At 37.5% G+C, this 14,969-nt stretch overlaps 1 protein-coding gene across 6 annotated transcripts in view; it reads left to right on the plus strand.

Annotated features, from left to right (window-relative positions):
• The window catches only part of brm (ATP-dependent helicase brm), a 677,861-nt gene that overhangs the window by 507,166 nt on the left and 155,726 nt on the right, over positions 1-14,969 (plus strand). For all 6 annotated transcript variants that reach the window (XM_090410652.1, XM_090410651.1, XM_090410655.1 and 3 more), the window contains one exon: positions 13,429-13,649. In XM_090410652.1, the coding sequence (XP_090266778.1) occupies positions 13,429-13,649 (221 nt within the window). The remainder of the gene's footprint in view (positions 1-13,428; positions 13,650-14,969) is intronic.

Genomic DNA, 14,969 nt, shown 5'->3' on the forward strand with positions numbered 1-14,969 from the left:
CACTAAGAATTTTATGTGCTGTGGCATCTACTCAAAGGTGTCCGTATTTGTGACTGCATACCGAGGCTATTAACGTGAATATGATTCAGTGTTTATGAATCAAAAAGTGTCCTCTTCATGAAGCATTAATATATTGTGTTTAATTTTAGGAATCACGTGAAGCCAGGAAATAATTCGGGGAGCCTTTTAGCAGAAATAAATGCAAAAATATAATGTCAGTGATGTTGCTATTCCCTGGGTATACACTGCACACCTAGCAAACCCTGAATATATGCCCCTGGTGTATATATTTTTTTGAATCTTATATTTACACAAAAAAACTTTGGTTTAGATTTTGTCTATTAGCTTAATGAAAAAATACAAATCTTAATACTAGTATGGTTCTTCTTTAACAAAACTAATAGTAATAATTAAATTGCATTTTAGAATGTCTGACCACTGCCAATAGTTCCTGAAAGGGTAAGTACTGAGGCTATGTATTTTTATACACCATTCTCCTCTTATCATAAATAAAGCTCACTCCTGGCAAAATGAGACTGATTTTTTGCCGGCCTGGTTGAACGAGTGGTTAGTGTATTCACTCTCCAGCCAAAAGGCTGCGGGTTCGAATCCCATCGTGGGCATGGATGTTTGTGATTGTCTGTGAAAGCACTAGTGGTGGTAGTCGGCAGTAGATGGCATTTGTGTTAGATGACGAAGATTGGTGGAGTAGTGAGATGAAGAGTTGTAGAGTTGATGCCCTCCCTCGATGAGTCTTTGGACTCCCTGGCACTGTACCATAGTGTACCATAAAAGTAACAACATCTAGTATTATTAATATTACTTCCAGGTCTCCATGGAGTCTGAATTCTTATCACAGTAAGTCAAACACTCACAAACAACAAACTTTTCCTTGAATACATTTAATGTTGGAGTATTGGTCACCCACTCTGGCTGTGAATTCCACTCATTCACCACCTGTCAAGCAAAAAATCTTTTCTCTCTTGTTCTCACATACCCATTATCCTATGCAATAATTCCTTGAGAAGCTCCTCTCACCCAGTATACATCAGTCATATCACCTGTTCTTCTCCTGTCTGCCAAGCTCTGAAGACAACTTTCCCTCAATCTATCCTCATACCCAATATTCCAGAGTCCTTAGACATTTACATGAAAACACAAGGCATAGGTAATTACCCAGGTAATTGTGTAAATCGTGTAAATAAGTAACATAACTATGGCACAAGTTTCTTTAAAAGAAAGGATTCTTAGACAAATAATCGCCTCTTTATTCTCTCTCCAATGTTTCCTAATTGCCAGGTGCACAGGAATCCAAAGAGAGGGATAGTTCCACTGAATAAGTGGAACTATCACTTCCTTGTCGACACGTCAACATTCTTTGCATTATAGCAGCAGTTTTCTGAGTAACCCTTATAATTTTTGTGATATGTCCCCTGCATTTTAGTTCCCAATCCAACAAGTTCCTCAGATCCCTCACCTTCTGAAGCAAAGTTCCTCCAATATGATAAAACTTCATTCCATCTTCTCTTGCCAAAGTACATAACTTTATGCTTAGCAACACTGAATTGTTATCCCCATTATTCATCTTAAAGCACCAACCTTATCAAATCCTCTTGCACCAACATCACATCACAACTTCTTGACATTGCTCTTTCTAATTCAGCAAACAACTAAATATCTCCTCTCACATCCTGAACTATATCTTAGATATATAAATTAATAACAGTAGTCCCAAAACAGAATCCTGTGTTAACTAGTCAATGTCATATCCAGTAATCTAGTAATAAACTATTATTATTATTACCGCAAGACCTCATGGAGCCAAAGACTCATCTGGGAGGCCCTTTTATCACACATACACATCTCATCACACCATGTCTTAAACAGACTCAAACTCCTTGCAGACACCACACTCTCAGGTAAGGCATTCCAATCATTCACAACTCTGCACGAAAAAAACCTGCCTCTCATTGCCCTACTCACACCTGCTTTATACAGTTTCCAGGGATGACCTCTGGTTCTCCCCTGATCTCCCACTATTCTCTGTAGAACTTCTCCACCATTGATCCTATAACAACCCCTTACCAATTTGTAGGTCTCTATCATTATCTCTCCTCTTCCTCCTGTCTACCAGACTCTGCAAATTACATCTCAATCTTTCCTCATACTCGACATTCAAGAGGTCAGAAACTTCCTTAGTCAGTCGCCTTTGGACCCTTTCCAACATCTCTTCATTCTTCTGAAAACCCGGTGACCAAATCTGGGCAATAGTCCATGTGTGGCTTAATTAAAGCCTTATACAACGGAACAAGAATCTCCTTACTTCTACACATCAGTGTCCTCCACATCATTCGCAGCAGCCTTTGTGTTATCTTCACAATTTTGGCGATGTGTCCCCTAAATTTTAGATCCTTATCCACTATTACCCCCAGATCTCTTATTTCCTCTACCTCCAACAATATATTCTCACCAAGCATAAATTCCGCATCTCATCTTTGTTTTCCAAATTTTAAAACCTTACATTTTGCAACATTGAACTCGCATCCCTATTTCCGTGCATGCTGAGAAAGTAACTGTGAAGAACGTGTCAGTGTGGACCTTGACATGTACATCAATCTTGCTTGCTGTCTCTTTTGAGCATATCAAAGAGAAAAATTGATATCAGCTCACTCCTGAGGAAATACCAAAAATAGTTCCCTTAAAGGAAAAATGCATGGATTAAAAAAAAGAATGGAACACATACTGCAGAGGATCAAAGATATGCCTCGTGATCCATTAATAGATCAGATGGATATTTCTGTCCTGCCCCCACAAGAAGATAAAACAATTAATATACCTACTGGGTGCCCTAGAGAGAGTGCACAATTTGAAAACATAATGGATAATTTTCCTGACGAAGGAGAAATGATAGACACTGCTGTCCACAATTCTTCAAAAAAAAAAAAAAAAATCAAAGGTCATTTAGAAGCTAGGCGATACCACCAAAAATAAGTAATAAAAACATTTCTGCAATGGAATTGTCATGGATTCCATGAAACATCAATGACATCAAGGCTGTCTTACAGAAGTATAACCAATAATGCCTTTGCCCAAGAAACCTACTTGAAGCCCAGTGATCATATGGCATTATGAAATGAAACCATCATTTGTAAGGACAGTACTTAGATGGACCTGCTCATGAAGGAGTTGCCATCCTTTTGAGTAGCCATATCCCCTTCCAGAAAGTCTTATAACTCCTTCTCAGTTGGACCTCTTATAACAATATGCTACCCACCTCCTTCTGTAGATATCTCTCAGGATGACCCTTGATGACATCAGATTGCAGTTAACATCCATTGACTTTTAATGAGGGATTTCTTATTAGAGATTAGTTGAATTTCATATAACAATTGTTGGCTCTCTTCCATTCCTGGATGTCAAACTCACTTGTATTTCTGAGAAATTAAAAATCTCTATTTATGGAAACCAATTCACACCAACATATATCTCCATCAACCTTTCAACAAAATGGTTATTCAAAACAAACAGTTAATAAGTTACTTTTTAATCCACCTACTTGCCATACCGAAGATAGAAATAGTGAAAAGGGCTACATATCCCTACCATATATATATATATATATATATATATATCAGTTTCATTTCACCAAAATTGGTCCTTAAAAAAATGCAACATCCGGACTTCTTTCACTCTTCTTCTGAAACTCCGTTCCTTACTCAGTAGGACCAAACAAAACATAACAACCTGAAATATCCTGCCATTTACCAAATTTGGTGCAACCGCAATAAACCTTATTTTGGCCAGATGGAAAAATCCATTGAATTATGTCTTGAAGAACATAAAAGAGACATCACATACAGCAGAACCAGGGCTAGTGCTCTTTCGAACCATGTCCTGAATTATGCTGAAGCCAATGAAGAAAACTTCATTCATCTAGTCTTATGGGACAAATCTGAAAATATCTTTCGACGTTTCTTTCGATGTTATGATGAACTTGAAAGAAGAATTGTGAAATCCAACAAAATTGTTCTCAATTAAATACATCTGAACACCAACCTCAGCTGTAATCTCATGTTGAACGCATGCGCATGCCCAACAATGAGGAGATACACAGAACAGCTCCAAATATTAATACAGTAACACTTTAATGTATAGATTTTTGATCTTTCACAATTTTTGTTGGTTGTTCCCTCTTGTTATGCACCCGAAGAAGTCTTCTATAAAGACAAAACTAGTTGTGCAATCTAATTAATTAAATAGTATTTTTTACTTTTATCTCTTGGCTTGCAGTCATTTAATTATTTTTAAAAAAATACGTCTCTCAGCTGAGTAAATCCATTATATCATATATGAGTGCATCTAAAAAGTTCGGTGAATGGTATCAGAAAACAAACAAAACAGAAGATACAAACAAATTACCTTTATTGGCCTTCAAAACAATCGCCATCCTTCATAACACACTTTTGGCAACGTTCATAAAGCTTCTGGAAACTGTCAGCAAAGGCCTCTTTAGGAATCGATCGCAGAACCGCTGTCACACATTCTTGGATTGCCACCACGTTTGCAAAACATGCACCTTTCATGATGCTGGATCGAACTGGTAGAACAGCTCTCATCTCCTGTGATGATGGTTCGCAGAAAGGATGAATCCTGGTCACACATGGTAATGAAATCTCAAGAGGTTTCCACCCGTTTTGCTTTATGTTCGTCTGTCAGCTTGTGCGGCACAAACCAGGATCCACTTACCCAAATCTTCGTGGACGATAGTGCGCACCGTGTCCTTGCTAATGCCCAATTCCTCCACTAGCAATCGTAGAGTCAGTCACCGATATCATGCCAGCATTGTCACATTTGCTCGATCATGCCTGGGATTCTGCTTGTCGACGGCCAACCAGAACGTGGCTCATCCTCAGTCGTTTCCTTCTCGTCGTGAAAGCGTTTGAACCAGTCGTAAACACGTTTTATGCTTATGGCTTCCGTCCCCTACACTTGCACCAACATTTCATGTGTCTCCGTCGCCGTTTTCACAGATTTGTAGCAGAACTTGATGTTCACTCGTTGCTCCATTGCACTGTGATCTACCTCTCACACTGACTATGTTCAACTGCCCGAAGTGGGTTTACCCTGACAGTCACGTGTACTCCACACTAGGCGATGCTTCTCGGCATGTCTCTGGAGTCATGTGCATGCGCATGCACCTTGTCCATGTTGCCGTTGAGATATCAGACCATTCACTGAACTTTTCAGACTGCCCTCGTATGTGTGTGTATATATATATATATACACACTCATATACACAATTAGATAAAATAAAGTTAGGAAGGATTAGCTGATTTAAAAAGTTACTATCTTTTACAAAAGGGATAGACATAGACCATTGGATCTGTTTAAGTTAGGAGAGTGAAGTAAAGTTTCACATGTTTCTTTATAAAGCCATTTCATGAGGAACTGACTTTTGTGGAGGATTCTTGTCTTTTTCCAGTGAACTCTATGTCTAGTGTTGATAGCATGTTCTGCAAATCCAGGCTGTTCAGGTTCAAGGTATTGAATATATGATTTGTTTACTTCTAGCTGAATAAAAGCAGATCTTCCTGTTTGTCCGAAATAAAATAACCCACAAGAGCAAGGAATCTGGTAGATGCCTGGATAATTGAGATGTGGAAGCTTGTCCTTAGGAGAAGCGAGAATGATGGAGATTTTCCTTTGCTGTCCTTTTGCCAATAAATCACAAACAAGCTGACCAGCAAATACCAGATAACCCAAACCACTCCCCAAATACTGTAGATCTATTCCTTACCAATGACCCTTCCAAATACATAGTGAATGTAGTGAGCTAACTGGGTAATTCTGACCACAATCTAGTGCTCAACATACATTGTCCCCTATATCCTTTTGTCAGAAAGAGATCAGGAACCTATTATCTAAATTACACACAAAAAGGTTTCCTGGCTCTGATGTCATTCCTCCAATTGTTGTGAAGGTCTGTGCACTTGAACTAACTTCTATCCTATGCCACCTGTACATATTTTCTTACTCCACTGATATATATATATCCCAAAGCATGGAAAGTGGCATATATTCAACCCATTCCTAAGAAGGGTGACAAATCAGTCATCTAACTATCGCCCTATCTCACTAACCTCAGTCCTATCTAAAGTGATAGAGAAAACCATTAGTTCTCAACTCCTACAGCTGAGTAACTTCTACCTTGAAGTTACTCAGCTATTCTTTTGCTGCTGATCAACAGGAGATCTGCTCTCATATGTCACCTATCTCTGGACAAATGCCATGGAAAAATTTGGCGAATCTCCAGTGGTTGCACTTGATATCTCCAAAGCTTTTGACTGGGTCTGGCACAAAGGCTTACTAAGCAAACTCCTGTCATTTGGACTGTCTCAGGACTTCTGCAGTTGGATGCCAGCTTTCTGTCTGGATGCACACTATATGTGATGGTAGATGGTTCCCTGTCCTCTCACCATCCAATTAATGCTGGGGTTCCACAAGGTTCTGTTCTCCTACCAACCATCTGTATATCAATGACCTACTTCAATTGACCTCCAACCCAATACACAGTTTTGCAGATAACAGCACATTGCACTCCCTTTCATTTGTTTGACAAACCTTACTCTACACAACTCACTCCAACCTACATCAACCATCACTGCCCTCAGTTCTGACCTCCAAGCCATCCTCCAATGGGGCTCAAATAACCTTGTTATCTTCAATTCTAGTAAAACCCAGTACTGTCTTATTTCTCTCACAAAAAAAAAATAACCATTTTCCCCCAGTATTATTTTTGATAACACTCAAATTCCCAGACAAGATGAGATTTCTCTTCTTGGAATTACTCTAACATCAGGCCTCTCTTGGCATAAACACATCACAACAATTGCATCCTTAGCTTCCAAAAAACTAAGATTTTTCTTTCACTTTAAACATTACTTCATCTCTAAACAGAGGAAATACAAATCTTACATACAAATCACAAATCCACCCAGCTATCAAATACTGCTCTCACATTTTGAGTGGGGGTCCTAAAAACTCCCAAAAATGCTTAACTCAATACAGAGGAGAGCAATTAGGTTGATAAATGACTAATCTCTTACCAACTCATTCTCCTCACTTTCACTTAGACTTTTGGTCTCTGCAATTTGTGTATTCTATAAATATATCCATGGCATATGTTCATCTGAAATAGCATCAATAATTCCACCACTCAGTACTAAGCCCATTGGGACAATACAGCTGCTGCCCAACATCCTTTTTTCAACAGTTCACCTTGAAACCCACAGACCAAGTTTTTTTTTCCTCCTTGTTCATTCCTGCTACTGCTATATTGTGGAACAGTTTTCTCTCCGATATATTTCCCAAGGAATACAACACACAGACATTTTAAATCAAATGTAAACAAGTTTTTCCTTTCCCAATCCTCCACCCATATACAGTACTAATGTATTAAAAGTTGATCAACCAGCCTCTCTTGTATGGGCCCAAAATATTAAAAAAAAAAAAAAAAAAAAAAAAAGCCAACCATCTAAGTGCTAGATTCCAATTTTTGTTTTTTTTTCTCATTATATTTAAGCGATCATATCATCTTTAGCTCTTTTCACACATACGAGGGTGGTCTGAAAAGTTCTCAGCCTAACAATGAAAAAACAAATTTCTAATTTTAAAATTATTTTTATTTATCAACATAATCTCCCTGAAGACTAATATATTTATTCCAGCGATGCTCTAGTGCCATTATTCCATCACTGTAGTGGTTCTCAGTAAGATCTGCAAAATACCCCTCTACAGCTGCAATCACCTCTTGATTCGAAGAAAAACACTGACCAGCGAGGAAGAGTTTTAGTTTTGGGAAGAGATAGAAGTCAGAAGGAGCCAAATCTGGGGAATAGGGTGGATGTTCTAACAATTCATAGTGCAGATCCCTTAATTTTCCCATTGACAAAACACCTTTGTGAGCAGGTGCATTGTCCTGATGAAAGATTTTTCTTTTTTTCTGCAAACCGGGTCTTTTCTCGCAAATTTTTTCGTCAAGTCTGGATAAATGATTGGCTGGTTATTGTTTTACTCTTTTCAAGATAATAAATAAACAAAATGCTATTAGCATCCCAAAACACCGATGCCATGACCTTTCCTACTAAATGAACCTACTTTGTCTTATTTGGCACTGAACAACCGGTTTCTGTCCACTGTTTTGACTGCTGTTTGGATTCTGGTGTGTAATGTTGAATCCAAGTCTCATCCATAGTAATAAATCGATGCACAAAATCAGTTTTTTCTTGTTAAAACGCTCCAAGCATTGTTCAGAGATTTTCATGCGAGTGCGTGTTTGATCTGCTGTGAGAAAGTGTGGCACCCATCTTGCGCAAAGCTTTTTCATTTGCAATTCTTCATGCAAAATATATCCTACATGTTCTTTTGAAATGCCTATAGTCTCAGCAATTTCACGCACTTTGACTCGTCGGTCATCTAATACCATATCGTGCACTTGATCCATGATTTCTGGTGTTGTTACACTTTTTGGACGTCCTTCGCATGGATCATCTTCAAAGCTGGTACGGCCATGTTTAAACTTGGCAGCCCATTTCTTAATTGTTGAAAATGAAGGAGAACAGTGCCCATAAACTTTTATCAACTTCGAATGAATTTCCTTTGGCGTTAAGCCTTCTTTTAGAAATAATTTTATATAAGTGCACAATACTCAATTTTATCCATTTCAAGGGACACAGATAACACTTTTGCTTCAGACAGCTGTATAAAACAAACTACTTGATAGAATGACTTGCAATTTCACATGGATGCTTATGACAGATGTACTTACTTGGGAAAAATAAATTTTTTTTGACGATAGTGTTGCCATCTATGGTCGAGGCTGAGAACTTTTCAGACCATCCTCGTATTTCATACATGCCTAAATGGGAATAATGTTGCCTTTCTTTTTTATATGATGCTGACACAGTATATCTGTAACTCCTCTACTGCCACTAACTATTTTTCTGTTGATACTCCAGTTCTGCTGAGTTTAAGGTGGTTTCAGTACTTGGGATATATATATAATGCTAACAGTTATACAGTTGAAAGTAGTGTCTTGAACAGAAAATCATACTTTTTTTTGGAATTTGAGATATGTGAAATACTAGAAGTATAAGTCAGCTCAAGAACATAAATGTGATCTTGCCTGTAACTTTGGTGTTATCAAAGATTAGGGAAACTGAAGTGAAATCCTTTCAGCAATTAAATAACACTCTGTATTAGTAGCATTGAAGTTAACAAGGTTATTCTCACCCTACTGAAGAATACCGAGAACAACAACATTTTAGGCATTGGTTATGGAAGACTTTGAAGTTTGAAAAAAATAAGAACTGCAAGGTCTGGCATCGATCTGGAAAAGGCATATGACAAGGTGCCAAGAGAGAAGCAATTCAATATGCTACAGTTAAATGGTGTCAATGGGGCATTATATCAAGCAATACTTAGTCTTTATTTGAGTTGTAAGTCAGCAGTTAGAATTGAAGGAAGTACAGGAAGATGGTTTAATGTTAAATCTGGTGTCAGAGAGGGATGTACATTATCCCCTCTGTTATTCATTATCTATATGGATCACATTATGAAGGAAAGTGGTATTAAACATGATATCAGAATTGGAGATGTTAATGTCAGCTCGTTGCTTTATGCAGACAATGTTATACTTCTAAATAAATCCGCTACAAGTCTGCAAGATTCCTTGACTAAGTTGAATAACTGTTGTAATAGATGTGTTATTGAAGGTCAGCAATTAAAAGGCAAAGACAATGAAAATTGGCAGAATCGTTGAAAATGTCAATTGTATTGTGAACGGAGAACATATAGAACAAGTAAAAGATTTCAGCTACTTAGACACGATTTCTAGTGAAAATGGTAAATTAAATATGGAAATAGACAACAGAATCTACAAATCTGGTATGGTAGGAAGTCAATTGAATAAATTCACATGGAATAAGAGAGGAATTAGTCAAAACACTCAATTAGTTGTATATAAGACAGTGTTCAAACCAGTTTTAACTTATGGATCTGAGAGCTGGGTCAGAAGTAAAACACTTGACCAAAGACTAGAGACAGCAGATATGAGAGTTTTGAGAAAGATTAGAGGCATGAACAGATGGCAGCAATGGCAATATCATATTAAAAACGAGGATATTAGGAAAGAACTTGACATTGTCAGCATCCAGGAATGTGTTAGCAGAACTAATCTCAGGTGGTATGGTCACTTACAATGGGCGAGGAAAGATTAGCAAAATAAGTGTTCTCTGCCAGGTTGGCAGTAAAACGACCCAGAGGAAGACCAAGATATAGGTGGATTGATATGGTACAAAGTGCCTTAGACGATAGAAATATAAAGATGTGATAATGTTGGAGTCTTGACAAGTAACAGACTGATTTGGAGGAAAATTGTAGATAGGAAGTTTGTAATGATGTAAATTTTTCATGTAGTACTATCATATCCTGTACACCCCTTGAGGGTACAATGCAGGAATTTGATGATGATGATGAGGTCTGGCATCAGCAAAGCTGTGGATAAGATATGGATAGGTTAGAAGAAATTCCTGTGGTCACTGATGCATTTCATTAAGTCTGGCATAAAACCTGTACATCAGAATACCATTTTATTGGACTGCCTACCCTTTTGAAGGCTTGTGTTCAAAGTTGGGATTTAATAACTAGGAGATTGACTGTAGATCAATAGGTGCAGAATCTACACATACCAGCTGCAGAATTACAAACTTTTATTTAGTGCAGTGGTTTCCATATATGCATGTGACTGCCAATTCCATCCTCCTAAATTCCCTATGCATAGTTCAGTGAGATATGGAAGGAACAGCCTTCATTAAATGCTTCAATCAATTACTGCACGCAGACAATCAATTACTGTTTGTCTGTACAAATCTTCTTAGGCAATTGCAATCTTATTCTTGAGACAAGTCACATGGGTTATTTTTCCACTGATTAAACACCTTGGGATATCTCACCTTTTGAGAACCCAGTCAGCTCTGCTGATTTCAAAATCTTGGCTCCAGCCAGATGAGCATCCACAATGAGCCCTTTGTTGAACTCCAAAAGATCCTTTTTTTCCTTTGTGATTAGCACTATTAACGATTACTGGCCAGCAGCATTCTTAAATAGTTGCCTAGAACACATGGCAACTATTTAAGATGCACGTGACAAGTATTTTGCATATACGCTGCTTAAGTGATTTATGTATATCTGCATAAAGGTTTCTAATTCAGTGGCCAGTATATGTATATTGGTGGTAACTAATTACCAGGTGGTGAAGAAGCTGACTGTTGATAACATCTTTAATGTGTCTGAGAGAAATTAAGTAAGAGTATTTGGGAGACAGTTTAATGGTTGACTTTTTTTTTTATTAGGCTGAATATAGGCCTGTTTTCATGCTATAGAATGGATGCCAGATGAGTAGGAATGTGAAGACAGAATAGGTTTTAGTTTTTGAGCAGATGCTCTTAGCACATTTGCGGGATCAGAAGGCACATCTATGTCCAAGCTATTCAGAATTCTTATTTCTTTCTGTTAATAGACTGATGGAGGCATAGGGGTGAGCTGTTATTGGTATTATGGGAGGTAATTTGAATGGTAATCTGTGTAGGAATTGGAGAAGAATGACAATAGGTCATCTTAATTTTTGGATTACTTTTATTAGGATGGTACCATTTGTAATATGTGATAGGTGAGAGCATGAAAAGTTGCATCTATTGGCCTTTCTACCTCTGCAGAGGGACCAGAGGCCTTGACTATCATTTGAACAAACAGGAGGCAAGTTGTCTGTATTTGTCAGATTAGGATTTGTTGATTTTGTAGCTATTATGAGCTGTAATATAGACTAAGTATGAAGCTATTTGATCTTAAGCCACTTATGACACTGAATTTTTTTCATGGATGCTTGACTTGTTGGAGAGCCAATACTTCATTAATGATTATGGAATTTGGATGAAATGAGAGATGGAGACTGTCATTCCAGTTCAGATTTTTCCATAGAGTTCATTTCATGGAACAGAAGAAGTTACGAGATTATCCCATTTGGCACTGTAATGTTAAAGAATATGAGACCAAGATGATAGAGTGAAGGAAGTTTCCTAGCAAGCAAAGCCCGTACATGTTAATGATCTCAGTTGCCAATAGTAGAACTGATGTCTAGTGACACTGGAACCAGAGTCTGATATTCTGATGGGTAGATGGACTGTTTGTCTTAAGTCATTATACACTACAGATAACTTCGTCATCCCTTCTGGTTTGACCAGTGGAATTGCAGAAAGGAAGCTGTGTGAATTGTAGACAGTTAATTTCTCAAAGTGCAGATGATCTTACTGGTTGTGGAAGAATGCCTGTGATTTACAGTGCCGTAACAAGGGTGTGGTGAAAGAGGTGCCTGGCACGGGCACAACTAGGTTTGGGGCGCAAAACGTAAAAAATGAAAATAAATAAATAGATATAAAAGTCTGCTATTTTATATTGTATTTTTAAATTTCGGCAATACGCTGCTTTAGACACACAAATTCTGCAACACACTGCAACTCATTTTGATGGGGTTAATAGTAAGTATTTAACATATTGCATTTAGTAAAATTTAACCTGTTACATTTAAATTTTTCAAAATTTTTGTAATTTTTGGGTTAGGGGGTGCAGATTAGACACTTTCCACAGGCGCTTCATACCCTCGTTACTGTACTGGTGATTTATATGGGTAGAAGAATGTGTGTGACATATATCAATCCTACGTACATGCTGTTGCAACAACAGTGCTCTGCAAAGTTGAGTAGTTAAGAAGAAAGAAGGGACTGTTGATGTTTTTTGAGCAATTGAAGGTTATGGTCCTCTTAGGGAGTGACTGTTTCTAACCAAAGATGCATACAGAAAGAAAGAAGATGGCAAGAAATTGGCTCAGTATGTTCGAAGCTAGACGATGAATGGATGTTAACCAGTGGCCAATTCAGTGGAACAGCATCTGCTAAAATACTTGTTGAAATGCACAAGGTAGAACAGAATATCTGTGAAAAAGTATTATAGATACTATTTGTACAGTAGGTTTATGACATTTTGTGGATGTTGGAATCCTATAAAAAAAGTAAATAAAATAACTGAAGTAAGTATGTGTGAGAGATGTATCATTATCTAACTGGATTTCCCTTTTCTGGAGAGCATCAGGTATTTTTAAGGAGGATAATGAGATTTATGCAGTACTAGAAGTACTGCATTTAAGATCAAGTCTTTGCTTGATCTTAAATTACAATTAATTACAAAATTAACACAAATTCTAGTATAAAACATAAATCTTGTATATTCTAGAATAGTAGTTTAATTAATCCTTAAAATAATTGTATTTAAAGAAATTTAAATTTCTGTCTAAGTAGTTCATCTTTTTGTTTGAAGGCCATAGAAGAAGGAAATCTAGAAGAAATGGAAACTAGGAGAAAACAGAAACGACAACAAACGATACAGCCAAAAAGGCGAAAACGGGAGATTGAACTCGATGAACCTAAACAGAAAAAGAGAAGAGGTAGGCCACCACTTGAGAAGATGGCACCTAATCCACCTAAACTTACAAGGCAGATGAAGAAATTGTTGGATATTGTAATTAATTATAAAGACAGGTAATGTCACTTTCAATAAAATAAAATAAAAATAATATATTATAATATAAGATATAAAAAAACATCAATTTTAAAATAAATGTGAATTGTTAGCAGACACTTAAAAACACTTGGATTTCTAGCCTATAGATAGTTAGGTACACTTATTAGATTGGAGGCTTAAAGTGCACTTCAAGAAATTAAGAGTGATCTGTATAAAAATTTCCAGGTTACTTCCCGGGTAAACTGTAGATAATTTATAAAATTAAACATATACTGTTTACATATCATAAATCTGCCCAAACTTCGAATATTACTCTCACATTTTCGTTGGTGCATCTCTTTAAAAATTCCGAGGATAGTTGAGCTAATTGATCCCCCTCTCTCTCTCTCTCTCTCTCTCTCTCTCTCTCTCTCACACACACACACACACTTCAGCCATTGTCTCATGCAGATGGTCAGCTTCTGTATTGTGCCTTCTGCAGATATATCCATTCATTCTAGTCAGCAGACCCATCATCCATCATGTCGGGTCCTCATTTCTACTAAACATGCAGTAAAAAGAACAACAGCTCCTAACATCCTTTTACAGTTGAACTGCTGGCACCTAGCCATTTATAGAGAAGTTTATTTTTATAGAGAAGGTTGTTCTGTGGAACAACCTTCTCTATAAAAAGCTACCAAAAATGTGTGGACTCAAGAAATTTCATTAATCAAAAGGGCTTTAATCTATGGATTTTGTTAGTACCTGATTGAAAAGATGCAGAAAAATTGGTGTTTGAAGAATGCTTGGAGTACAATTATAAATTTAGTTTAATCCTTTATCCAAGTGTGTGCAAACACAGTTTGCACCTGAAAGTATCTTCAGGACTGGGGTAAAGTGGTACAACACTGGGCGACTCCTTGCAAAGGTGGAGCAAGCTACCAGCAGTACTATCTCAGTATCTCCCATAATGCAAAACACATCTCCTTGCGGATATGTATAATGTTATGTATTAAGGGAAGGGCCACTACCCAGACTAGTTTCGACCTTTATTGAGGTCTCTTCAGTGGGTGCCAGGCCCAAGTGGAGATACCAAGGCAGAAGCATTAGCAAGGTCATCTCCTCCTATAGGAGCTGCCAAGCAGTGTGCCACCTTTTTATTAAATTACTCTGGACTTAGAGGAAGATGTTGAAAATTTATTTTTCACTTGGTCAGACTATGATAAATTTAGTTTAATCCTTTATCCAAGTGTGTGCAAACAAAGTTTGCGCCTGAAAGTATCTTCAGGACTGGGGTAAAGTGGTACAACACCAGGCGACTCCTTGCAAAGCTCCTTTTGGCAGCTCCTATAGGAGGA

This window comes from Typopeltis vanoorti, chromosome 20, assembly GCF_054136105.1.
Source record: "Typopeltis vanoorti isolate ZY-2024b chromosome 20, IOZ_Tvanoo_1.0, whole genome shotgun sequence".
Classification (NCBI taxonomy): Eukaryota; Metazoa; Arthropoda; class Arachnida; order Uropygi; family Thelyphonidae; genus Typopeltis; species Typopeltis vanoorti.